Here is a 24952-nt window from a genome sequence, read left to right on the forward strand (position 1 = left end):
GCTCTGGTTTCACGTGGTATATTGTGACCAAGGTACACTTGGTGCTCAAGCGCACAACTAGCCAGGCGACCTTAATATACATAGGGAATTCACCACCGTAATCAGACAACGCAGAAGTAATACCGTGCTTTCGCATAGCAAGGCAGGATCACCCCACTGCGCATCTCAGCTCTCGTATTTTGACCATAAGGCTTACAGTCTTTACAGCCAGGACATGTCATACACAACTTTTATTTTATTTCTGGAGTCAGTTTAATATTTTTTTGATATTTTACAGTTGGCATGCACGGGCGTGGAATCAATGACATTTTGGAGCATGATTTTTACAAACTTTTGTACATTAATCGAAGACAAAATATTCACATTAATGTTCTCATGTTTTACTTGCGGGAATCCGAAAATTAAAAGGAGATTTGAATACCTTGTGTAAGCGTCAATGACAACAATTGATAACTGAAGCAAAGGAATTGAAGAGAGAATGCATGCTGCAGATATGAATCAAAGGACTTAGATGCAAAGTGATATATAAAATTTCACTTAAAGTGAGCTTGGATCTCATCCTGGGTTTTACCATGTGTTTCGGGAAGATAAACCAGTTGAAAGATGAGGAACAGGATTGAACTTCCAAGCCAGATTGTCATAGAGTAAGGACCAAGTGCGATCTGTGAGATCAACACACGAAATACGTAAACACCAAATTTTATCAATCATTAAAATAAAATTTACCACTAAGTTGGTTTGCAATTGGCTACGTAAAACAAAGGCTTGGAAAAGGGGTAAGCAGTGGTTCTTAAACTGTACGTGGTTTCGACTTTCCATGGCGTCATGTCGTTATTGGATGAAACCGTCGTCATAGAGTTATAATAAGTAAGTGGCAATAGCGTTGAATCTTTTCACATGAGTCGCATGAAAAAAAGTTTGAGAATAACTGGCCAAGAGTAAAATCTTTGTTTCTTGAGCTGTGCATTTGTATGTTGCAGTTAAAGGGTACAGACAAAACTAATTAGGCATTAAAAAGGTTTGGCAATTTTTACTTTAAATCACAGTAGGATGAGGATGGTGCCAAAACCACGTGATCTTACTAAATGACAATAAAGTTTGTTGATTTTTCGAGGTTATTTTTTTATACGATTTGTGGTTTGATGGTTTCATGATATGAATTTAAAGAAAAACAGAAAGTACCTGTAAGTAAGGTGGAATGAAACCGACAAACCATGACAGAATCCACAACGCAAAAGAACCACAAGCAAGGGCTGTAGCTCTAGTTGGTTCAATCGTCAAATCTCCCAGCAACACAAAAGTAGACAGGTTTGTTCCACCACAAAAGCTGCAAAAATTTAGAAGAAAAATCTGTTTATTGATAGTTGGATTACAATGGTGTGAAGTGGTATTTTCAACCGGGTTGCTTCAGTGTGTGTAGTTTACTGTCGTAACTGATTGAATACATTTATAAGGCCAAGATTTCAATGTTTATTATGTTATGAAAGAGCACTTTTAAAACTACATGGTAATTGAACAGTTTGTTGCTGATGCTGAGAGCTTGAAACATTTTTAATTGGTTGTAGGTAAAGTTCAATCGATTAGTGCAGTGTTTCCCAACCAGTGGTACCACTAGTGGTACGCGATGGCATTCCAGGTGGTACGCGAGCACTTTTCCGTAATTTGCAGATGTAGTTCGAATTAAAAAAAAATTTGGTGACCTCAAAATGTTCGTTATTTATTCCCTCAGGTTACTTTATAACACTCAACTAGGTGGTACGTGGAAATTGTTTTAACTCTAAGTGGTACGCAGCCACAAAGAGGTTGGGAATCACAGGATTAATTAAATACATAATCGAGTCCTACTTACCCAATCATGAAAATAGCAACTGATATGATTGCAAAGTAAGGCATAACATTCGGTGCATGGTCATATGCTGCTTGACTTATTGTGAACAAGGAGAGAGCAACAATGATGGCAATGTTTGAAGCGACGTTAACTTTCTTACCGCCGAATCGACCAATAAATCTGGACTGAAATTGAAAACAAATGAAGTAGGAACTTTTGGCAGAAAAAAAAAATTACATACAAAACACTGCTATATCAAGCAGCGATAGCAGGCAAGCAGTGATGAAAACAATTGAAAACTCTTTAGAAACATAATATGCAGATGAAAGCGTTAACTTCATATTACTTTACTTACACCAATTATCCCTGAAAGAACTTGCAGAGCAAAAACTCCGATTGTACAGAAAGTGACTATTTCTGGATCGATGTTAGCTTGCAAAAATACTAGATCAGTGTAGATAATAAAATTGTTGATACCAAATAGCATCAATCCCGAATACACAGCAATCACTGTCAGGCCTTGATTTCTAAATGGAAATATTTCGTTTGAGGTATTTGATTTCATAAACAATAATTTTTTTGTCATTAAGCAAATAAACGTGGTGGTTGCAGCACCTGTACTGTTTAGTGGTAAAAAGTTCCTTGAAGCCAACAGTGTTTGTGCTTTTGTTAACTTCCGTCTGTATTGCATTAAGTTCACGTTTGCAAGCACCCTAATCATATTATGAGTGTTATTCAAATGTTGACGTTTCAAAAGAAACAGTATACTTACGTCATCGCCCTGACGTAGCTTTCTCAGCGATTCCATCGCTTCCTCCACCATCTTTTTCCGCATCAAATAATATGGCGACTCTGGAATCCAAAGGCTGGCAACCAAATAGATGATAGAAGGAATCGCAGGTATAGATACAAGTATAGGCCAGTACTCAATATTTCCAAGAGCCTTAAAATTAAACATGATGGCAAAAGTCAAAAGTATTATTTTCATAATAAAAACTTCTCATTCATTTCCATTTTAATTGTAAGTACCTTCGGATGTGCAAATGATGGACCGAGCAGACAGCCCACTGTTATAGCTATTCCACCATAACTTTGCCAAATTGGAATTTTCTTTCTTGCACACAGCTCTGTTACTATCGATGGCAACAGAGCTATAACAAATATAATAGAAATGCGTAAATTAGGGTTTTAAGTGTTCCTGGAGTATTAAGATTTGCGCAAATATTGAATACGTAAAAATTTGTAATATGCACTTAGTAGTCGGATTGCTTACTATATAAAATAATGGGTGCACAAGCAGGACAATTTCAACATCTTCATGATTTCATGATAATCTTTGTTTTTTGAAACTTACCGTAATATACGCCAAATGGAACACCAACCACAAAGCGTCCAATGATCATCGCTTCGTATGACCACGTGATTCCAGCGACCAATGACATGAGAATAATTCCAGCAATGTTGAGCACGTGACAAAGTTGTAGCAAACGCTTTGGCGAAAAAAAGGAAAGCAGCGTTTTGCTGCCTGTTCCGCCGACGAATCCTCCAACGATTTGAAAAGACATTGTTAAAGTAAGCAATGTCAGCCACTGGTCTTCTGATATTGACTCTCCATGTCGTTCCTATAAAAAGGTTTTGTCGATGAAATCGAGATAATATTTGTAATCAAAATCACCCGTTAGGTAGATCGTTAAATTGTTTTCACCCAAACATGCGCCAAAGGGTTTGTTTTGAACATTATAGAAATTGATTCAAGCAACATCAACGAATTTACCGTATATGTTGTGTTGTATATGTGTCGAAGAGCTGGAATTACCGGCCCAAGTTCTGTGAAGGTAAAACCTAAAGTGACGAACGCCAGTGGAACACTCACAAAAAGAACGAAGATTCCAAACCTGGAGTTAACCTGAAAGAACATCTTGTAAATGGTACAAAACTTACAAACTTCAAGGTTTTATTTACTGTTTTATTTACTGAACTCACCCATTCATCAGACATTGCTTTTTTTCCCAAAGCTTGTTTTAAACGTTCAGTTGCGAATGCTAATATACACCTTCAAATCAAACTATAATTAGTATCGTTTTTAGGAAAAAAATGCAAAATATTTTGCAGTAATATATATTGAAGCAACAAGCCTCCGAATTACGTCAGCAGATTTTTTTGAAAAATCGATTTCGCTTATATAGGTTTCCATAAGCATCGACAGTTTCTGCAAATATTACATAATAGTAATAATGAAAACAATAAAATACACACAAAACACCGCTGCAAAGTCTTTTCTTCACGCTATCTCCGTAAAGCTCAAACTGTGAACCACAGTGTGGTAGCGAACCTAGCAGGTGGTAGCGGAGATAAGGAAAAAATCGCACACGTGACCGTAAAAACCTGAAGCACAAACGAGTGAACCTGGAGCAATAAATGCGAATAAAAATTGAAGTAATTAGTAAAAGGTAGAATCAAAAAACGTTACTATTATGCAACATTTGCAGAAACTGACGATGCCTACGGCAACGTATATAAATTTTATTTAAAAAAAATACAAACAAATTTCAAAATAAAATCTGCTAACGTAAATCAGAGGCTTTTGTTGCTTTGCTACATACACCGCAACTAAAATAATTTGCTGTCGCAAAAAAATAAGCAATGCCTAACCGAGGGCTAGATCCTACTACAGCTAATATGCAAGAGCTATCATGCATTAATATGCAAAATATTGTGCGTTTTTTGTCGTAAATGCTAAAGCAAAACTATGCAGTAAATTTAAGTGTATTATCCGGCCGGGTCCTGATACTAAATATCGGGTAATGTCCGGCCGGATCCAGGTGCTCGGATCCGGTGCAGAACATCACTAATTTCTTATTCCAACCTTTACACTTCCACATCAACAGAAAACTGCCAACAAGGTGACCAGCTTTCCCTATTTATAGATACACTGGCCCAATACTCACTTAAGGTTTCGACTACCTTTTTCTGCTCTCATCACGTAGCACTGCGGTTGTTTGTTTGGTGATGGGTCATTGGTTTCGGTTTACTGCACATTTCCCTGCACCAGGTTTGCACGAACTGCACAACGTGCTTCAAACAAAATTTGACTAATTTTAATAGTATGTATATTAGCCTTTGCCTATATTTGCATTTATGCCTTTATTTTAATGGTGTGTATATTTGCCATTTATATTAAATTCCACAACAGATAAAGATGAAATTTGTGTTTACAATGTAGGCTCTAAAGTTCACCACAGTATATTTGTATATTGGTTTAATATTGATCAGTTTGTATTGTATTTAATGAAAACACAAGCTGGTATATTCGTCGTGTTTGGTCTGCTGCATGAAATCGTAGTATGCCAATTTAAACGCAGATCAACGCTGCTACTTCAAACATGAACGAGGTACATGTTCCTAGTAGATTCTTAACATAAAAAATCTTTAATGCAAACAAAATAGTCAATGCAATAGTTAAGAACTTCATGCTACAGACGCGCGCCTCGCATGGCTGACGTTTTTATGAACTACCTAGTTGACACAGCCTTTGCCCGTACCAAATCCCACCCCAAGTTTGACGTCCTTCCCAGGTATGTTAACGATTTTTTTATCATTTTCCGATGAGCCCACATTTCGACTCTTTTAAAAAACTTAATCACACTCATACAGGAATTAAGTTTACCCAAACGATAGAAAGTAACTACTCTATTTCATTTCTTGATGTAAGCATTTGCACTTTTTCGAAACAACAACCTTCAAAAACAACCAACACTGCGCTTTATCTAAACTGAAGAAGCTTCGACCAGCTCCACTACAAGTACAACATTGTAATGCCCACCTCACACAAGGCAACACACACTTACGTCTCGTCTTTGACACTCACAAGCGTGGCACCTTGCTTCCCCTGAAGAACCGGGAACCAACGCTAACACGATGTAACGTTGTTTACCTTATCACGTGTTCTTGCGGTTTAACACACATTGGCCAGATAAGACGAAACCTTGTAACGAGACTCAAAAAGCAGATAACGAGCCTTTCTTCGGATGTTTGTCAACATCTTGGGGCTAATCCAACGCACGAGGTCGTCTTTAAGAAACCAACAATCCTTGGACAGATTGAAGGAAAACGGCGCCTTTCTTTTTTAATGACAATTTACATCCAAAAAATTCATCCGCTGGTAAATGCCGATACATCCTCTGTGTGATTACGGCTTTTCACTATATAAGCCTCCCTCGGTCGCTGTGTATTTTTTATCGTGCACAGTGCATTTAATTTGTTTATTGCTATTTGTTTTTATCACTACCATACGCAAATCTGTTCGGCTTCTAATCTCAACAATTGCGCTTCTTCAACTCCCCCCTTTTTTACTCATCGCAACTTCACCGCACCATTTTGCCGGCTCGTCTTCATTTTTTCACTGAAAATGATTGTAGGAAACAGTTAAAACGTCTGTAGTATGAAGTTCTTAACCATTGCATTGGCTATTTTGTTTGTATTAAAGATATATAAATACGTCAGAATGTTCATAAAAATCCCTCACATCGCATTATCATTGCTTTTTAGTGTTGTGAGGTATCGACAAAATTATACGCGACAGATATCGGTTGATTCGAAATCGAATTTTTCTCAACAAATTGGTCCGGATTAGGTAAAGTTTCGGATATCCACTAGTTCAGCAGGAATATCCACTAAAATTCGGTTTATGAAATGTAAAAAGAGCAACTTCAATACAGAATTAGCAAAGATCCAAATTAAATATTCTGGATTAATTGTTTATCTTAAACAATTAGATTACAAATTATTTATATGACCAATTTTGCGGGAATTTTAAAAAGTTCAGAATTACCAAACTCGACTAACCCATGTATAACTGCGTTGTGGCCATTTACAGCAGATGAAGAAAACCTTTGCAGACAAAAAGGTCTGAAATGAGCAAGCAAAGTGCAATCACGCAGAAACAGAATCCAAAGCTAACGAACCGAGACCACGTGCACTGCAACTCTGAACTCACTTCACATTTGACAATTTTTCACCAACGGTTTGTTGTGAGGAAACAAGCCCCTCGACGAACCCTGCGAAAGCATAGTGGTAAGTTTTTTTCTGAAAGATCATATTGCATTGAGGTTGAACTTTTTCCGTCTCATCAGGCACGTCTGTTTTATTCAAAAACAATTGCTTCCAAGAACATGCTTTGCAGTCTGAAAAGGTTGGAAGCAAAGTCAACCCAATGAAGGAAAAAAATCGCCAATGACCCGTAACCACGAAACAGTTGGCTGCATACGCAACGAGGGACACTGCACAAATTGGTTGCACCACATTGTGTACTATATTTGAAACTTTCATCAACATTATATGTTTTTTTGGTATCAGCGGTTTATTGAAATCTTCACGTTGCTTAGTGATTGGTAAATCTTGTATAATTTGCTGCCGTGGTAATCATCATAAGACAATGAATTTTGTTACAATTACGTTAATCGTAGCGTAACTTACCAAACGATTTGCATGCACATTACTCATGTAAGCTAATATTCATTTTGAATACAACAGTCAGTTTTCTTAAAAGAGTGCCAAATAAAGATAATTCAGTACATAGACATATAAGACTGATACGGCACATTTAATAATTCGATTACTCATGTAGTAACTAGACCCCCATACTTCAGGTTTCATATTTAAAAAGTAATACCATATGTAGAAAACCCGTAGTCACGATTAGAGTGCAACCGCAACGAGTAAATAAATCTCGACAAAGTTTGAACTTAGAGCTTCGCAGAAGAACGCAGAGGTTCGTTGGTTGCAAAACAAAGGTGCAAACCGCTTTCCAGCTTATATTAGTACGACACAGCTAAGTTTAAGACTGAAATGTCGCATTGTCATTCACGTTAAAGAGTGGAACAAAGAAAACCAACAAAAGGTTTTGTAATTAGGCGACTTGATATAAGATATGTTGATATATGGACGATATTTGCTTCATAAGCATGTCGTAACGCTCGATTCATATTATTTTGAAACAACCGTCAACTGTTTCTCTACAACTTTATCTAAAGCAAACTTTGTATCCAAGTGTGACGGAATATTCGGGCAACACAGTCTTGCTGGTATCTTTCGATGCGACGTCACGGCGATGCTCTTTTATTCGCGTTTTGAAGGGCCCTCTCGGTTTCGCCGATTCTAACCAACGATTTATTGTAGTATGCCAGCAGTATGTATATTTTGCCCCTATTACGTGATCTCACAAGCGATGTTAACGTATCTTTTTTTTGTTTGTGTCTTTGAATGTTGTGTTGTTTACGTTTGAATTGCGGTGTTAAACCCCAATACAGTCTTGCTGTATCGAAACATTGCACAAATAAAATACGTTAGTTTATGCTGGGAGAGCAGTCCTATTTAAAATTGTAGTATTCCTGGCAGCAGAAGTAGCACAAAAGCCAAAGAAACATTACTTCGCATAAGGTAGAGAGGGAAATTGGGGCGGCCGCCCAGCCCCCTACCTGGTGCATGTCATAGCTCTGAAAATATCGCTCAGAGATGGCAAGGGTCGCTTTAATATTGATTTTTGTTTCTCAAATTAACATGCCTTTGTCTGATGCACGTTGCAATCGCTATTAATGATGGCAGCAACGGTCAAGGCGTCCAATCTTGATACCAAGTATAAAATTTAACCGGAATTCGTATTTCTTTCGCTTTGCTCGTTTCAGTCACAATCCCAATTGCAGAGTATGTCACAATACATTGAGTTGTAAATTTGTTACCAAAGAAATCTTAAAATTATATACATGTTTTTATATTTTTGCTGATGAAGTTCAATTTTTTTCGGTAAGCATGCACGGAAGTAGAATCAGCGATAATTTAAAGCATACACATTTGCAAATACATGTACAGCAACACATTTACAACAATTTGGTTTCTTAATGGTTTTCATACCGATGGAAACCAGGAAATCAAAGGAAGCAACAATGAAAAGGAAATGCCTTGACATTTAGAAAGGCGATTTTAGCATCTATGTATGGGAACATCTAATAATCTTTATGTCACATATATTAAATACAGCAAAATAATGTCTTAGACACAAAACAAAGAAAATAAATGAAAAACTTCATTAAAATTTCACTTAAAGTGAGCTTGGATCTCATCCTGGGTTTTACCATGTGTTTCGGGAAGGTAAATCAGTTGAAAGATGAGGAACAGGATTGAACTTCCAAGCCAGATTGTCATAGAGTAAGGACCAAGTGCGATCTGTGAAAGGTAAATTTATTGCAATACGTATCACAAAGGTAACCAAATGACCTAGAGTTGAAACACTGCACAATATTTTGTATCTGTTTTTTGAAATAGTTGTGTGTAACACGCCTAAATTGATCAGCATGACGATCATGGTATTTTTCTATATTATAGAAACTTATGTTTTCAGTACGAATGAGGATGTTTACCTACCGTAAATACTTTTTTTCTTATGATACTCAATTTGTGACCACATAACACACACCTGTAGATAAGGTGGAATGAAACCAACAAACCATGACAGAATCCACAACGCAAAAGATCCACAAGCAAGGGCTGTAGCTCTGGTTGGTTCAATGGTCAATTCTCCAAGCAACACAAGAGTAGACAGGTTTATTCCACCAAAGAAACTGCAAAAATTATTTACTTTATTCCGATATTATTGACCTCGCAGCTAAGCAGTATGGGTCAATTTATCCTGCATCGCCAAGTAAGGATTTAGGGCGACGTTTGTTTTCATTGTGGTAACGGTGTATTTTCCAACTACTTTGCAGTCGAACTCCACTAAACCAAATGCGTAAGTTTGGAGATTGAAATTTTGCATTACAACCAGGAAAACGTTTTCAGTAAAGTAACCATTACAGAAACAATACAAAAACTAAATCCATCTCTGTTACAGCTGTATGGTAATGCCTATACTTGTCCTATTGTCTTACTCACCCAACCATGAAGATGGCAACGGAGGTGATGGCAACGTAGGGCATTACATTGGGTGCAAGATGAGCTGTAGTTTGACTTATTGTGAACAAGGAAAGAGCAAAAATGACGACAACGTTTGAACCGATGTTCACTTTTCTTCCACCATACCGAGCAACCAATCTTGACTGAAATTTACGAAGTAGAGAAATCACAAATAATACAAATGCATTACAGAAACTTCCACGATGCACAACTGACAAAATTACGTTACATAGTTTCATTATACTTACACCAATAATTCCTCCAACAACTTCAAGGGAAAAAACTCCGATTGTACAAAAAGTGACAATTTCCGGATCAATATTGGCTTGCAAAAATACTTGGTCAGTGTAGATAACAAAGTTGTTGACACCGGTGAGCATGAATCCCGCGTAAACAGCAATGATTGTCAAAGCTTGATTCCTTGAAATGAAAATTTGTCGTTATTATATCTTAATTGAAGGAATTTTGCATTAAAATTTAAATCCAAAAGCTTAGCCGCAAAAATATATGCTATTTAAAACTTTCTTTGGATTGCTAGTTAATGGACTATGAACAAACCGGTTGATTACGTACCTGTATTGTTTGGTTGTGAAAAGCTCTCTAACACCAACGATGGTGGAGCTTCGGTTAATTTCTGTCTCTATCGCATCAAGTTCTTGTTTGCAATCGCTCTGGTAAAACAATGAAATAAAAAGAAACTTCGAGATTTACCTTGGTAACTGTTTACTTACGTCATCACCCTGACGTAGCTTTCTCAAGGATTCCATCGCTTCCTCCACCATCGACTTTCGCATCAAATAATATGGCGACTCTGGAATCCAAAGGCTGGCAACCAAATATGTGATAGAAGGAATCGCTGCTATGGCAACAAGTATCGGCCAATAGTCAACATTTCCAAGTGCCTTAAAATTAAAAATGTTTTTAATTTGTAATACTGAGAGTAAGTGTGTTTTTTACACTACCTTCGGATGTGCAAATGATGGACCGAGTAGACAACCCACTGTTACAGCGATCCCGCCGTAACTTTGCCAGACTGGAATTTTCTCTTTTGCACACAACTCTGTTACCATAGAAGGCAGCAAAGCTAAACCAAAAATGCAATGTAAAAAAAAGTTAATTTAAGGTGTTGCTAAAACAATGATTTTTACGCAAAAAAGCAAATGTATGTAATAACTTTGTTATGAAGTTGTAAAATGAGACGTATTGTATTCAAAAGTTAAAAAAATTTTAAGTACTAAATTTCATGTCAAATTACCCAGAACTATTTCGGCTTTATATACAATAATCATGATATTATTATTCAAAAACCTACCGTAATATACGCCCAACGAAATACCAGAGACAAAGCGACCAATGATCATTGCTTCGTATGACCACGTGATTCCTGCAACCAATGACATTAAGATAACTCCAGTTATGTTGAGCACGTGACAAAGTTGCAGCGTTCGCTTCGGTGAAAGCAAGGAAAGCAACATTTTGCTGCCTGTTCCGCCGAAGAATGCTCCAACGATTTGAAAAGACATTGTGATGGTAAGCAATGCCAACCACAGGTCGTCTGGCATTGGCTCTCCTTGTCGTGCCTATGAAAGAACCAGCTTGACAAAAAATTACGCCATTATGTTTCTTACAAATTAAAAGACAAATTCGTAAAACTATTTTGACGACATTCATGCATCAAAGATTGTCAAAATACTTTTCACAGAAAAAGGTATATAACGTACCATATATGTAGAGTTGTAAATGTACTTAAAAGCTGGAATTACAGGCCCAAGCGCCGTGAAATGAAAACCCACTGTCAGGAATCCTAGAGGCACACTCACAAATAGAACGAAGGTGCCGAAGCGAGAATTAACCTGGGTAAAATATATATGGTATGGATGGTACAAAGTTCCAGTTTTGATTTGATGTATACTTACCGATCCTTCAGTCATTGCTGTTGATTTTGTTAGATAGGGTTTGGCTAAAATTCAGTGAAGTCTGTCTGAAATCACCTGCAACACCAAATAAAATAATGGTTGGTACAGTTAATGTCACAAAAAGCACTAAAGTATTTTAAATACAGTTCGCCATGCGAATATTTGAAAAAAAAATTGTTTTTGTTTATTTAAAATAATCAATGCTGAATATCAAAATTAATTGAGCACCACGTTAACTTTTCATTTCTACTACGTATACATTTTATTCGACAATCACGTTAAACGGTTGAGATTTAACAGATCTACCATGTACCCTAAACTCAGTTTTCATGGAAAATGATTCAACGCAGTAACGTTTGTCTGTCAGTTGTGCACATTGGCACGCCTTACGATTCCACACCGACTGCCAACTGCAAACTGCAGGTGTTATCGGCCAAGCCTATATTTATACTCTTGTTGCAGAGTTAAAAAATTACCTTTCTCTGCTAGAGATACACGTGCGTCAAACAACTTGACCCCGCCTCAGATTTCAACAAGAATTTTCGTTTTCTGCTGGGTCATTCGGGTTACGTTGACTGCACACAACTCTGCGTCGCGTAACACAAGTGCTTGCAAAAACGATGCGTCAAAACAAAATTTTACACGTTCCAAATTGTACTTACTGTTCATATATATGTGTATATATATATATACAAATAATGAATGTATGTATGTATAGAAGTGAAATAGGACCCACTGCCTTCATATACGAATTGATGTTAAATTTTATACGGCAGATACTCGAGCAAACTATTGTGTTGGCAATGTCAGTACTATAGTTTACCACATATGAAAATTGTGTTGCTTTTCTGTCAATATGTAGATATTGTACTTAATCCAAGCCTATATATATAACTTATGCGCAAGGCGAAAATTACTGTTCGGGTTTCAATGTTTCAAGTTGGTTTCCGTTCGTCATTCTCGATATTTTTCTGACGAAAGAAGGCATTGTACCTGGATAAGAGTTCACTTGACAGGGTTCTTTTCGTGTATGTTTTGGCTACAAGACTTCACGGTATATCATTGTCCTCGACTGCAAAAGTCATGTTGCGGAACATTTTCCTTGCTAGCAAACATATCGGTCATATGACAAAACATTTGCAGTGCACTGCATCTAAAAATGCAGGAACAATAGTCAAGTTAAAACGGTGAAAACCAAAGCAGTTGAACAAAAACTTGGCAAAATTACACAATTTACAACCATTGCATTACAGCCACTAGTTTGCATAAAAATGCTGCAAGGAACACTGCAGCATGAGATTGCATAAATTCTTGCGACTGAGCTAACCGACCGTGTACGTTGACACTCCACACTCACATAAAGAATCAAACTTTATTTTGAGCATCGGAGATTTGCGGTTACTTGTGGTGTGTGGCAGTTGTTTCCTAATAACACAAAGGACCATATTCAATATCAGTAATATGATAATAAGAATGTTAACCCGCTGCAGAGATGCAAGTGCACATAGACTCGTGCGTGAAGTATCTTCATTAACACAGGAATGAAGCAATTGGAATCATACCGTTCCTTGCAAGCATTGCATATCGGACACATAAATTAGATACCAATTATTATGCAACAAACTGATAAAGCAGAACATCCGTTTTTGTTTTTCAACGTGACAAAAATCTGTGAGGTGCTAAAGTGTTACTGCTGATAGAATATCAAAAGTCAGCATTTTACAAATCAACATTCATTTGGAAATGCTGATCCAAAAGTGCTGATGTACCTTGAACAAACGTCATTAGACACTATACACACTGGGTGCTAACGTCTTTGTGGTATTTTGCCGTCCACCAAACGATTTCTCCTCGCGTGCTTGCAAAAACTTGACATCGCATGAAGTGACGTAGCATGACGTTCGCAAAAAAAGCAAAAATTTTCATGTGAAAACAACTTGCAAGATGGAACTTAACAGCGTAGGGTTGATTTGCATGTTTTGCACATTGCATGGAAGAGAGCTTTAAACAAACATATGTAGTCTTGTAATGCCAAACATCAAAATAGCAGCGCATTGTAAGGATGCTTCTTGCTTGCATGGCCCACAACATTTTAAATTTACTTTCGTTGGTGGTTTTGGTAAGGTCTAAATTTTTTTTTAATCAAATATATTCTTCGATGTTCTACTAAACCTCTTTTGTTGTTTTGGCAACTGCCTTTCGCAAAAATTGATTATGCTTGATTAAACACTGCTTTTAAAAATCACCTTGTTACAGTAATCGTAAGTGAAGGTTGCAAAAGAGCTTCAAAATGCACTTTATTGTGCAAATAAAAGATTGTATCGCGCCTAAAATTGCAATGATTGCTTATTTTGCAGGAATTTGCATGCACTTCAGAGCGGAGTACAAATTATGCTATTGTATGTGGGTTCAAGATTTACTACACACTACATTAACCCAGTCACGAGATTGTAGGATTCAATACATTTCTACCCGTGTATTGGGACTACATGTTCATTTTTTTTGTCATTTGTTGTTTTCATACACATTGACGCGGATACTAAACAAGATTTAACCAAAATATATGATGGAAAATTGCACAGCGATACGATTTCGTCATGATAATTAGACGATTCCAACTACTTTTCGTCAAACATAGGTAGATTGTTAGATATGTTCGTCGGTATAATTGTTGCAGGATGTTGCATGCGTACAGCGAATATTAACATCAGCAATTTAATGGCTCAACTTACGCCGATCTGCAACTACCTCACGCAAAAGTGCTGATATTGCTGCAATAAACGTCAGTGCTTAGGAAGCACTCATACGTCACTGTGGTAATATTTCCGGGAACCAGACGAGCTATTCCAACCACAGCCGAATACCTTTAACCATGCGATGCTTGAACTTGAAGCCTATCGACAACAGTTCACGTCGTTGACGTAGAATGACGTCGACAAAATCGTTTACCTCCAACATCCTACTGTGGTTTTGTTAAATAGCATCTGGCAAGCGGACATTTAACAGCAACTTGTTGACTTGACAACTCATACTATCAAAAGTTGGATTTATCCTTTTATGACCGTTTATTCCCAAAATACTTATGGTTAAACGAAAATGATATCTTACAGGGATTCCAACCGATGTTTTCAATCGTAAATAAATATTGCATTGTGGCGACCGAACTGTAGTGTTCGCCTGTGCATTGAAGCGTGCTATTGCCTTTTTCCCGTGTCGCGAATGTCGCCTTATATACTCGTGTTTTTTGTGTTGTTCGGCCCTTTCTGACTCTCGCAATAAAGTATCAACCGCTTTAGCATTTTCTCAATAGCAACTACAACGCATACTCCGTCTTAAGATTACCAAAACATAATTATGGTGACAACCTCTGAAACTACAGGCTGGGTATTGAGAAAATGCATAGTGTGCCGCAACGAGGGCACAAGCATAGACATATATGTATTTTGTGCTGAGCACTATGTGAATCCAACAACGTATCCACAACAAGATAAACAAGTCATAATTTCTCATCTTCTTATAACAACAATAACGACAAATCAATGTGTATCATCACGGCAATACTACGAAGCGAATCACCACTTAATTAAATTGAGATTTTACAACAAGCATAGACATTTTTTTGTTGTGGATGAATCAAAGTTCTGTCAAATCATTCATGCTGTATACGAACATTGGTGGAAGAAACCTAGCAAAAACGATAATGTTCCACTGAAAAAGTTTTGATGTAAAGCACAAGTTGCAAACAAAAAACGAAGCAAATTGTAATTTGTACGCACAAAACATTTCCCGTGCACTGCAACTAAAAATACAGCTACTTGATTGCATAAAAATACCGCAAGAAACACTACAGCATGCGATTGCATAACATTCTTGCACTCCACACTCACATAAAGAATTAAACTTTATTTTGAGCATCGGAGGTTTGCGGTTATTTGTGGTCCACATTCAATATCAGTAATATGACAGTAAGAATGTTAACCCGCTGCAGAGATGCAGGCCCACACAATCTCGTGCGTGAAGTATCTTCATAACATAGGAATGAAGCAACTGGAATCATACTCTTCCTTACCAGCATTACATATCGGGCACATAAATAAGAAAAGTTTATGGCAAAAATTCTTGTTCATGAGTGTAACAAACTTATACCAATTATTATGCAACAAACTGATCAAGCAGAACATCCGTTTTTGTTTTTGAACGTGACAAAAAATCTGTGAGGTGCTGAAGTTACTTTTTACTGCTGATGGAATATCAAAAGTCAGCATTTCAGACATCAACATTCTTTCGCAATTGTCTGAAACAAAAGTGCTGATGTACCTTGAGTAAACCTCTGGGTCCAACGTCTTTGCGGTATTTTGCCGTTCACCAGACGATTCTCCTCATTTTAACAAACCACGTAGCGCTTGCGTGCTTGCAAAACTTTGCATCGCATGAAATGACGTAGCATGACGTCCGCAAAAGGAAGCAAAATCTTGCATGTACTGATCTGTTAAAAACAACTTGCAATGTGGAATCTAACAGCGTATGGTTGATGCTTATTTGCATGTTTTGCAAGAGAGCTTTGAACAAACATATGTAGCCTAGTGTAATGCCAAACATGAAAACTGCAGCGTATTTTAAAGATGTTTCTCGCTTGCGTGGCTCAGAACAATTCAAACCAACATTCGTTGGTGGATTTGGTGAGGACTTAAATATTTTGATCAAAAATTTTCTTCGATATTCCGCTAAACCTCTTTTGTTGTTTTTGCAACTGCGTTTCGCAAAAATTGATTATGCTTGCTTAAACACTGCTTTTAAACACCACCTTGTTACAGCAATCGTAAGTGAAGGTTGCAAAAGAGCTTCAAAATGTACTTTATTGTGCAAACAAAAGATTATATCTCGCCTAAAATTGCAATGATTTTTTATTTTGCAGGAATTTACATGCAATGCTTCAGAGCGGAATACAAGGTATGCTATTGTATGTGTGTTCAAGATTACATGTTAAATTTACCCAGTCAAGAGTATGATTCAATACATTTGTACCCGTGTATTGGAACTGCCTGTTAATTTGTTATTGTCGTTGTTTACCTACACATTGACGCGGACACTAAACACGGTTTAACCAAAATATATGATAGAAAATTACACAGCGATACGATTTCGCCATGATAATTAGACGATTTCAACCACTTTTCGCCAAACATCGGTTGATTGTTAGATATGCTTGTCGGTGTAATTGTTTCAAGATGTTGCATGCTAATGTTAACATCAGCAATTTAATGGCTCAAATTACGCTGATCTGTAACTACATCACGCAAAACTGCTGATATTGCTGCAACAAACGTCAGTGCTTAAGAAACACTAATACGTCACTGTGGTAATACTTCCGGAAACCAAACGAGCGATTCCAACCATAGACAAATGACTTGAACCATGCGATGCTTGAAATTGCAGCCCATCGACAACTGGTGTACGTTATTGACGTAGCATGACGTCGACAAAATCGTTTACCTCCAACATCCTACTGTGGGTTTGTTAAATACATTTGACACCAGCTTGTTGACTTGGCAACTGCTATCAAAAGTGAAATGCTATCAAAAGTGAGATTGATGCTTTTTCTGACAATCACAAAATACCTATGGTTCAACGAAAGTGATATCTTGCAGGGATTCCAACCAATTAATTAATCAGAATTGCTCCTCTGGCACTTAGTTTCTAAAGTGTTTATTGGAAACCAATGTTTCGTCTGCCATCCGGCGAGACTTCTTCAGTGTTATTCCAACCAATGTTTTCAATCGTAAATAAATATTGCATTTTCTTAATAGCAACTACAGCAACGCATACTCCGTCTGAAGATTACCAAAACATAATTATGGTGACGACTTCTGAAACTACAGGCTGCGTATTGAGAAAATGCATAGTGTGCAGCAACGAGGGCACAAGCATAGACATAAATGTATTTTGTGCTGAGCACTATGTGAATCCAACAACGTATCCACAACAAGATAAACAAGTCATAATTTTTCATGAGAATGTTCTGATAACAACAATAACGACAAATCAATGTGTAGCATCACGACAATACTACGAAGCGAATCACCACTTAATTAAATTGAGATTTTAGATAGTTAGAGCGGGAGATTCCCCAGTACGATTTAAACATATTTTTTGTTGGCTTTGGTTTTTAAAGATTATGTCACTGACTGATCCCACTACAGCACAGACATTTTTTTTGTCGATGAATCATCTGTCAAATCATTCTTGCTGTACAGGAACATTGGTGGAATGAATCCTAGCAAAATCTATAATGATCCACTAAAAAATATTGATGTAAAGCACAAGTTGCAAACAAAAAACAAAGCAAATTGTAATTTGTATGCACAAAAGATGCATCGGTGAAGATTTAAATAGGCAAAAAGTTTTCCAGTGTGAACTCATACGTTGGAACAGTACAGCAATTGCCATAATTTGTAGCATTTAAAGTACATGTGACACGGTCATGGCAACTTTGCGTAAAACTAAAGATATAACTACAACAAACATACTTCCAAAATTTTTCGGTTCTACGTCAATTAAAAAACGCCACACTTGGCGCTCGCGTCAAAAAAATGCATTGTTTACATAGAAGAAGGCGCCTTACATTGCAGATTTCGCATAGTTTTTACCATAGGAGAATCCGAAAAATACGTTACCTCAAAGGTGTGTACAAGGTTTTACATTATATAAAAATATGTCGCGAATTAATAAAATCATTTATGATGCGAACTCGCATAGGCAACGCCACTGCCAGACAAAAAGTGGTACTATGTGTCAGAATAACTGTGTTGCATAATCAGCTCATTTTGTCGGTTTTTGTCGGCGGTCTTTGCCAGCCTCAAAATTCAATTACGTATCTCTTTTGCTGTGAGTGGACAAAACAACAATTCTTAATAGACGGTTTGTGTCTGTCGTGTTTTGAAAAGTTCGTGCATCACGTTAGCGATCATTAATGCTTTAACAACAAGAACACTCAGTCCCAGTTAATGTTTTATTATTGGTCAACTAAATAAGCCTTAATAGGTCGCTCAAATGAACAACAAAATCAGTTAGTTGCACTTGTTCACTAGTTGTGCTCCTGTTTAACCAAAATCTACTAAACCAGTTTTATAATGTGCGCAAAAGAGCCATATTAATCAATGAGAGCTGCAGACAGGGTGTATACACGCACTGTTTCGACCTGTAAGGTCTCATCAGGGCAGCTGTTGATGTGGCACTGTGCTAGCTGGTAGACTAGCAGGCACACAGATTTCCACTTTGTGGTACCTTTCGGTCAATCGTCGATATGTTGAGTACCAAACTAGTTTTATAATGTTTTCCATTCCTACGCATAAAGCTTGCTGCCAGCACTCGCACGACGAAAGCGCCTTCTATGAAGTCACGCAACAATAATCTCGCTTTCGCACGATTACGGTCGCAACGCTAAAAACGTAGCTTTGATCATCTCTATCTCAGAAACCAGTTGCCGTATCAAGCTACTTTTTTCGCGAAAAATGTTTTAAAGTAATGAGCATCTCAGTTTAATTATTAATGTGTTTTATTTTTCCGTGGCACATGCACTTTAGTTTTAGTAACTATACTTGACGGACGAAAACATCAAAAAGATTTCCAAAAAGCACGTCTTGCCCATGTCAAGTCATTATCATAAGGTATCGCAAGTTTAGGTCTAACACTTAGTTTAAAACTTGGCTTTTTCTTATCATGTGTGTAGTCAAATGTTAAAGCACAACACATTCAAAGGTGATGTGAGAAAAGCCACATTTACATTCCGAAGCTGATTTTGACGCCTTGTATGAAACAACTGGTTAAATTCTACTGTGCAAACATTAAACTAACAGCAAAGCAAAAATATCGTTGAAATTTAGTGAAAAATGCATCCACATCCTTTGGTATCTTTGTACATTTGCTATGTCACGTTTTGTTTGATGCGACCCTATCCAATGCTCTAAAAAACAGAAGCCGCAAGCATTAACCGCTCGATTCATTAGAGGTTGAGCTATGTGGTCGGCAAAGCCCATTAGTACGCCGAACGCCGCAATGAATCCATCACGCTAATCCGTCTGAACTGAAGCGCGAAGTGGGATATTCAGTCATTCATTCAGAACTCAGCAAGTTAATGCGGTAAATTCCAGTACAGCAATTTAAAAATGCAATGAAATGCCTAAATTCTTGATTAGTCATAGGTTATCATTATTACAAATGATTTTAAATCATAAACGCCTAGAAATGCGACGCTTGGCTGAACTGAGTCGAGGATGATGAATGTGGTTTGGAAAAAATGGGTTGCAGCTAAACTGCATAGTTTGCTGAAGATTGTTTTGCAGTCTTAGTAATGGAAAGTGAACCGGCATTATTTTGTATAGCCTTGGATGTAGTTCTACAAATGGATGTAGTTCTATTGTAGCTTTCTCTTATTGAATAATGTATTAATATATTACCTTGTTTAAGCAAATAGGGTAATTGTTGTTTATATTAAGGTTCAGTGGTTTAGGTTTACTTTCAGATTGTTGACAAAATGAAAAGAAAATCTGAAGTAGTGGGAGTAAATTCAAATGGAGCAGTAAGAGTAATTTCCTTGTTTGATAATTATACTTGTATATTATATTATGCATGCAATTAAACGCGCAATAGTGTACATACATTTTATACATTTTTAATAAATAACTTCAATATACAACATGTTTATTGCTTTCCATTATATACGTAACTTTGTCATCATCGATTAAATGACGTGTTCGATCTCTGCCGTGTTTTACTTACTGCTGTGTCAATTGAGTCTAATTCAGTATTTTGTGTTTCCATAGAAAAATTCTTGGTTTGGAGCTTTTGTACTCTTTACGACTGGATCGACATCTTTTCTTATCTTCGGCATGAACTTTACCATACTGGGACCAATCATACCAGTTATTCAGGGCTTATACAACACAACGTACCAAGTGCGTATAAAACTTACTCTCTTGTACAGAACAGACATGTGCAAACTGAATTTGACCCGTGGTTGACAAATATTAGTGTGATTCAGAAAATTGTTCATGCTGCAGTTTAATGTTATTCTATTTAACATTCTTTGAATTTCGGTTATAATATTTAAACGTAAAAAAGGTTATACTGCTATTTTTGCTGCCAGGCATACTTATTAATCAGAATTGTTCTTCTGGCACTCAAGTTTCTAGTGTTTATTTGAAACCGACGTTTCGTCTGCCATCCGGCGAGACTTCCTCAGGGTTATGTTAGCAATATTGCATCAAGCGCATAAACACAAAAATCGCAAGAAAAACGCAAGAAAACACAAGAAAAAGGGAACTGGATAACACTGGCACCGCTTGTATCAACACGTGACCAGGTGTGTAGCGGGGCGTAACACTTACAACAAGTTGTTGTAAACAGCTGGAAAATAGACGCATTGCTCCTTGTCATTAACACAATGGTTGTTCTTATGAATGTGGAGCGTCTCCAGGAACAGACGTTTTGTGTGGTCCTCCTCCATCTCTAGGACTCGGACCTCGTCGAAGTTAACTCGGTGGCCGAGTGTGGCAGCGTGTTTTGCCAGTGCTGTTCTCTGGCTGTTCTTCGCTGCAACGTCGCGGCGATGCTCTTTTAACCGCGTCTGCAACGCTCTTCCGGTTTCACCGATGTATGCTCCACCGCAGTCCTTACATGGAATGTAATACACAACACCTTTGGGTTGGGCCGTACCCTTCTCGATAGGGTGTGACACCATCTTGCCCAGTGTTCTGTGTGGCTTTGTGTAGACCGCAATACCATAGTCCAACATCATACAAAACGTCTGTTCCTGGAGACGCTACACATTCATAAGAACAACCATTGTGTTAATGACAAGGAGCAATGCGTCTATTTTCCAGCTGTTTACAACAACTTGTTGTAAGTGTTACGCCCCGCTACACACCTGGTCACGTGTTGATACAAGCGGTGCCAGTGTTATCCAGTTCCCTTTTTCTTGTGTTTTCTTGCGTTTTTCTTGCGATTTTTGTGTTTATGCGCTTGATGCAATATTGCTAACATAACCCTGAGGAAGTCTCGCCGGATGGCAGACGAAACGTCGGTTTCAAATAAACACTAGAAACTTGAGTGCCAGAAGAACAATTCTGATTAGTAAAAAAGGTTTAAATATTAAAAAGGCCCACTTTTACTCATTTGTGCGATGTTATGAGACTGTCATTAGTTTTCGGTTTGAAGGTTTGCATTTCATGGCGCATTTCTATGTTGAACCACAGAATCGTCATGGAAAATCCTTGCCGGATGAGACCTGGCTACTTCTACTTTCATTGACATTCTCATTTATGGTATTTGGGGCACTGTTTGGAGGACTCGGTTCAAAGCATTTTTTGACTACCTTGTCGAGAAAACACTTGCTCCAGCTAAGCCATGTTATCAGCATAATTGGGTATCTTGTTATGGCGCTTGCAGGAGGGTTAGCTGGATCATACGAAGCAATGATTATCGGAAGGTTTGTCAGCGGATTTTCGGCAGGAATTTGGGCCGGTAATAAGTCTGCTTCAACTGAACATTGAGGAACTAATACTTTTTTGTCTGTATTTAGTTCTTATTCCTCTAATGTTGGCGGAAATAAGCACTAGAAGCAAACAGGCTGCTTGGCAAACTTGTCCAGGCATCTCTCTGACGTTGGGATTGTTTTTCGGACTTGTTCTCACACACCACAAAGTATCTGCAATGTTTTAAGTTACGCTAATTAAATCAAAGACGTATCTTAACACGTAGTTCATCCAAAACCAGACTATTTTATAATTGAAATCATAATTTGGTATATGGTTATCAGCAACTGCATGATTGTTTTTGTAATATTTAGAAAAATAGTTTTTAATACTTTCCTGTTTGGAATTGCTGGGAATTTGATTGTGATGGCTTCTTTTTGTTGCCAAAAAAAATCATAAAAAGGCTGTGAACAAAGGTAATATACAGTAAATCTTGGTTTGTTATTTAAGGTCTTTGGCACTGCAAAGCTTTGGCCAATAGGAATTTGCATTGGTTGTATTCCATCCATCCTGTATTTGATACCCAGTTTCTGGTTTCCCGAGACGCCATACTATCTTGTTCGTGAGGAGAAACCCCATGAGGCAAAAGAAGTGTTGGAAAAAATAAGAGAGGCGGATTGTGTAAGGGTTGTAATGTTAAACACTTTATTCACATAAAGAGGTGTTTGTACTCTCACTTTCAGGATTTAATTAAAAAAGAGTTAGATGAAATCGAGGCCGAAGTCAACAAGAGTGTGGTTGTTGTCGGTGTGAGGGAAATGTTATCAACAAAGCAATACAGGTGTGTTTACAATAACATATTTGTCATTTTGCATTAACGCTTTAAAAAAAATTCAAATTATTGTACAGAAAACAACTCCTAGCTGTGTTCGGATTGGAAGCTGGCTTTGTGTTGACTGGTATAGATCACTTTACTTTGTACACTGATCAAATATTTTTGAACGCAAACGTTAAAATGGAACAAGTGACAAACGCTAGCTTGGGTGTTTACGGAATTCTATTTGTTTTCGGATTTGCCGCGGTTTGTATGATAGTCTGGTATGAAGGTTTTTCTTGTAAGGTGCAACTAATCGAATTAATATTTTCCCTCAGCCCAAACTGCTTGAGCGTTTCGGAAGTTTGCGAATAAACAAGATTTCAACCATTGTGATAGTTGTTGCACTTGCTTCATTTACCGTAAGTCAAGCTACGCATCATCTTGCACCCAATGTGATGCCAATCATTTCCATTGTATCTGTCTGTGTCTTTTTCACTAGGTAACAGGCAAGTGCGTTGGTTTGTGACATTTTAGTACTCACCATTTTATTACGTTTTTGCAGTTTCGTTGCTGGATTACAACTCACCAACATTGTATTGATAGTAGAAATGACAACGGAACCAACACGACCAACTGCTTTCGCCCTGGGTTCTGCATGTATGTGGATCATGTCTTGGGTGGTTGGATTTGTTGCCCCATATCTGCAGGTGGGTTTTGATTTCACATTAGTAGGATTGTGATTAAGAGCTACAGTGACATAAACGTTACACCTATCGGTTTTCTTCAAATTGCTAGAATCTATGCGTGTGACACCGGAAGGCATCTTTTCCTGCCCCTAACCGGAAGGAATTACTTTTTTCTTTTCCGTTTATCAATTTCAGCGCACGGTAATTTATGCAAACAGTTTCAGGGAGTGATGTTTTGTAAAAAAATAATGCATTGTTGTTGATTATATTCTTATATGTTACACAGCTATCTCACATTACTAATACTAAGTTTATGTTCATAAGTAGGGTGTTTATAATGCTGCGAGTAAAGCAACATAATTATATTTAACTTAAGCCCTATATTTTGAGGTGGGACTTGGTGCATATGAGATGGTAATATGGCTTGGAGCAACTATCCTGTTTCTGATCTTCCAATTCTTGTACTTGCCAGACACACAAGGAAAGACTGTGGATCAAATACAAGCTCACTTTATGTGATAAAAACTTTCTTTTTTCGTCGTACAATAGGGTGTGTATTGAATTTATTTTTCCAGCATATTTCACCAATGCCAACCTGTATAAGAAGTAGATATGAATTTAAACACAATCACCAACTTTGAATTGCAGTGCTTTTGATTGCAATGGCTTTACATGGGCAAGACGTGGTTTTTGCAAATCATTTTGATGTTTTCGTTTGTCAAGTGTTTAATTGGCGTAAATTTTGGCAACTCCTTCTTCAACCGATGCCACTTTTGTGCATACAAATTGCTTTGTTTTCGTATTGCAACATGTGCATTGCATCAAAACTTTTTTTGTGGATCATTATAGATTTTGTTAAGCCTTTTCTTTTCTTTCCACCAACGTTTGTGTATAGCAAAAATGAATTGACAAGACTTTGATTCATTAAGTAAAATAAACAAAACATGTCTATGCTGCAGTGGGATTTTGCAGTTTTTTTTTTTGCAATTATACTGGGAGATCTCCCGCTTAACTACTTGAAGTGGTGATTGCTTCGTAGTATTACCGTGATGCTACACTTTAATTTGACGTTATTGTCGTTATGAGAACAAACTTCCTGTGAAATTATGACTTGTTTATCGTGTTGAGGATACGTTATTGGATCCGCATAGTGCTCAGCATAAAACACACATATATCTATGCTTGTGCCCTCGTTGCGGCACACTATGTGTTTTCTCAATACCCACTACTCAGCTTCTGAGGTCGTGACTATAAACGTGCTTCGATAAACTTCAGACCGAGCATGC

General features: G+C 37.4%; 3 protein-coding genes across 3 annotated transcripts; 1 reads left to right on the plus strand and 2 right to left on the minus strand.

The window, feature by feature from the left end:
* Positions 1-247: 247 nt before the first annotated feature.
* On the minus strand, positions 248-4193 carry LOC145908626 (solute carrier family 2, facilitated glucose transporter member 7-like). Its single transcript, XM_082995943.1, has 11 exons — positions 4085-4193; positions 3812-3881; positions 3603-3734; positions 3183-3450; positions 2858-2979; positions 2601-2771; positions 2444-2541; positions 2184-2355; positions 1850-2013; positions 1183-1327; positions 248-662 (listed from the first exon to the last, which is right to left on the minus strand). The coding sequence occupies exons 2-11, from the start codon at positions 3824-3826 to the stop codon at positions 534-536; spliced, it is 1416 nt and encodes a 471-aa protein (XP_082852069.1). The 5' UTR covers positions 3827-3881; positions 4085-4193; the 3' UTR covers positions 248-533.
* Positions 4194-8588: 4395 nt separating this feature from the next.
* Positions 8589-12100, minus strand: LOC145908077 (solute carrier family 2, facilitated glucose transporter member 7-like). Its single transcript, XM_082995254.1, has 11 exons — positions 12005-12100; positions 11692-11766; positions 11497-11628; positions 11088-11355; positions 10738-10859; positions 10507-10677; positions 10349-10446; positions 10024-10195; positions 9755-9918; positions 9300-9444; positions 8589-9049 (listed from the first exon to the last, which is right to left on the minus strand). The coding sequence occupies exons 2-11, from the start codon at positions 11704-11706 to the stop codon at positions 8921-8923; spliced, it is 1416 nt and encodes a 471-aa protein (XP_082851380.1). The 5' UTR covers positions 11707-11766; positions 12005-12100; the 3' UTR covers positions 8589-8920.
* A 4179-nt stretch (positions 12101-16279) lies between these two features.
* LOC145909522 (solute carrier family 2, facilitated glucose transporter member 5-like) lies at positions 16280-24617 on the plus strand. Its single transcript, XM_082996911.1, has 12 exons — positions 16280-16370; positions 16607-16641; positions 20213-20269; positions 20514-20645; positions 21945-22212; positions 22271-22392; positions 22674-22844; positions 22907-23004; positions 23073-23244; positions 23316-23479; positions 23543-23687; positions 24057-24617. Exons 1-12 carry the CDS (start codon positions 16280-16282, stop codon positions 24183-24185), a joined length of 1584 nt encoding a protein of 527 aa, XP_082853037.1. The 3' UTR covers positions 24186-24617.
* Positions 24618-24952: the final 335 nt, after the last annotated feature.

This window comes from Ascidia mentula, chromosome 7 (genome assembly GCF_947561715.1).
Source record: "Ascidia mentula chromosome 7, kaAscMent1.1, whole genome shotgun sequence".
Classification (NCBI taxonomy): domain Eukaryota; kingdom Metazoa; phylum Chordata; class Ascidiacea; order Phlebobranchia; family Ascidiidae; genus Ascidia; species Ascidia mentula.

Excerpts from the sequence above, each read along its gene's own strand:
- LOC145908626 (XM_082995943.1), bottom strand. Across the intron at positions 2,772-2,857 it reads CATCATTTGCACATCCGAAG|GCTCTTGGAAATATTGAGTA; the intron begins GTACTTACAATT and ends TTTAATTTTAAG. Across the intron at positions 2,014-2,183 it reads TTCTTTCAGGGATAATTGGT|TCCAGATTTATTGGTCGATT; the intron begins GTAAGTAAAGTA and ends TTTCAATTTCAG.
- LOC145908077 (XM_082995254.1), bottom strand. Across the intron at positions 10,860-11,087 it reads TTCGTTGGGCGTATATTACG|CTTTGCTGCCTTCTATGGTA; the intron begins GTAGGTTTTTGA and ends TTTTTGGTTTAG. Across the intron at positions 9,050-9,299 it reads TCATTCCACCTTATCTACAG|ATCGCACTTGGTCCTTACTC; the intron begins GTGTGTGTTATG and ends TACCTTTCACAG.
- LOC145909522 (XM_082996911.1), top strand. The coding sequence starts at position 16,280 with ATGCCAAACATGAAAACTGCAGCGTATTTTAAAGATGTTTCTCGCTTG. Across the intron at positions 20,270-20,513 it reads GAGTAAATTCAAATGGAGCA|AAAAATTCTTGGTTTGGAGC; the intron begins GTAAGAGTAATT and ends GTGTTTCCATAG. Across the intron at positions 23,245-23,315 it reads TTGTTTTCGGATTTGCCGCG|CCCAAACTGCTTGAGCGTTT; the intron begins GTTTGTATGATA and ends ATTTTCCCTCAG.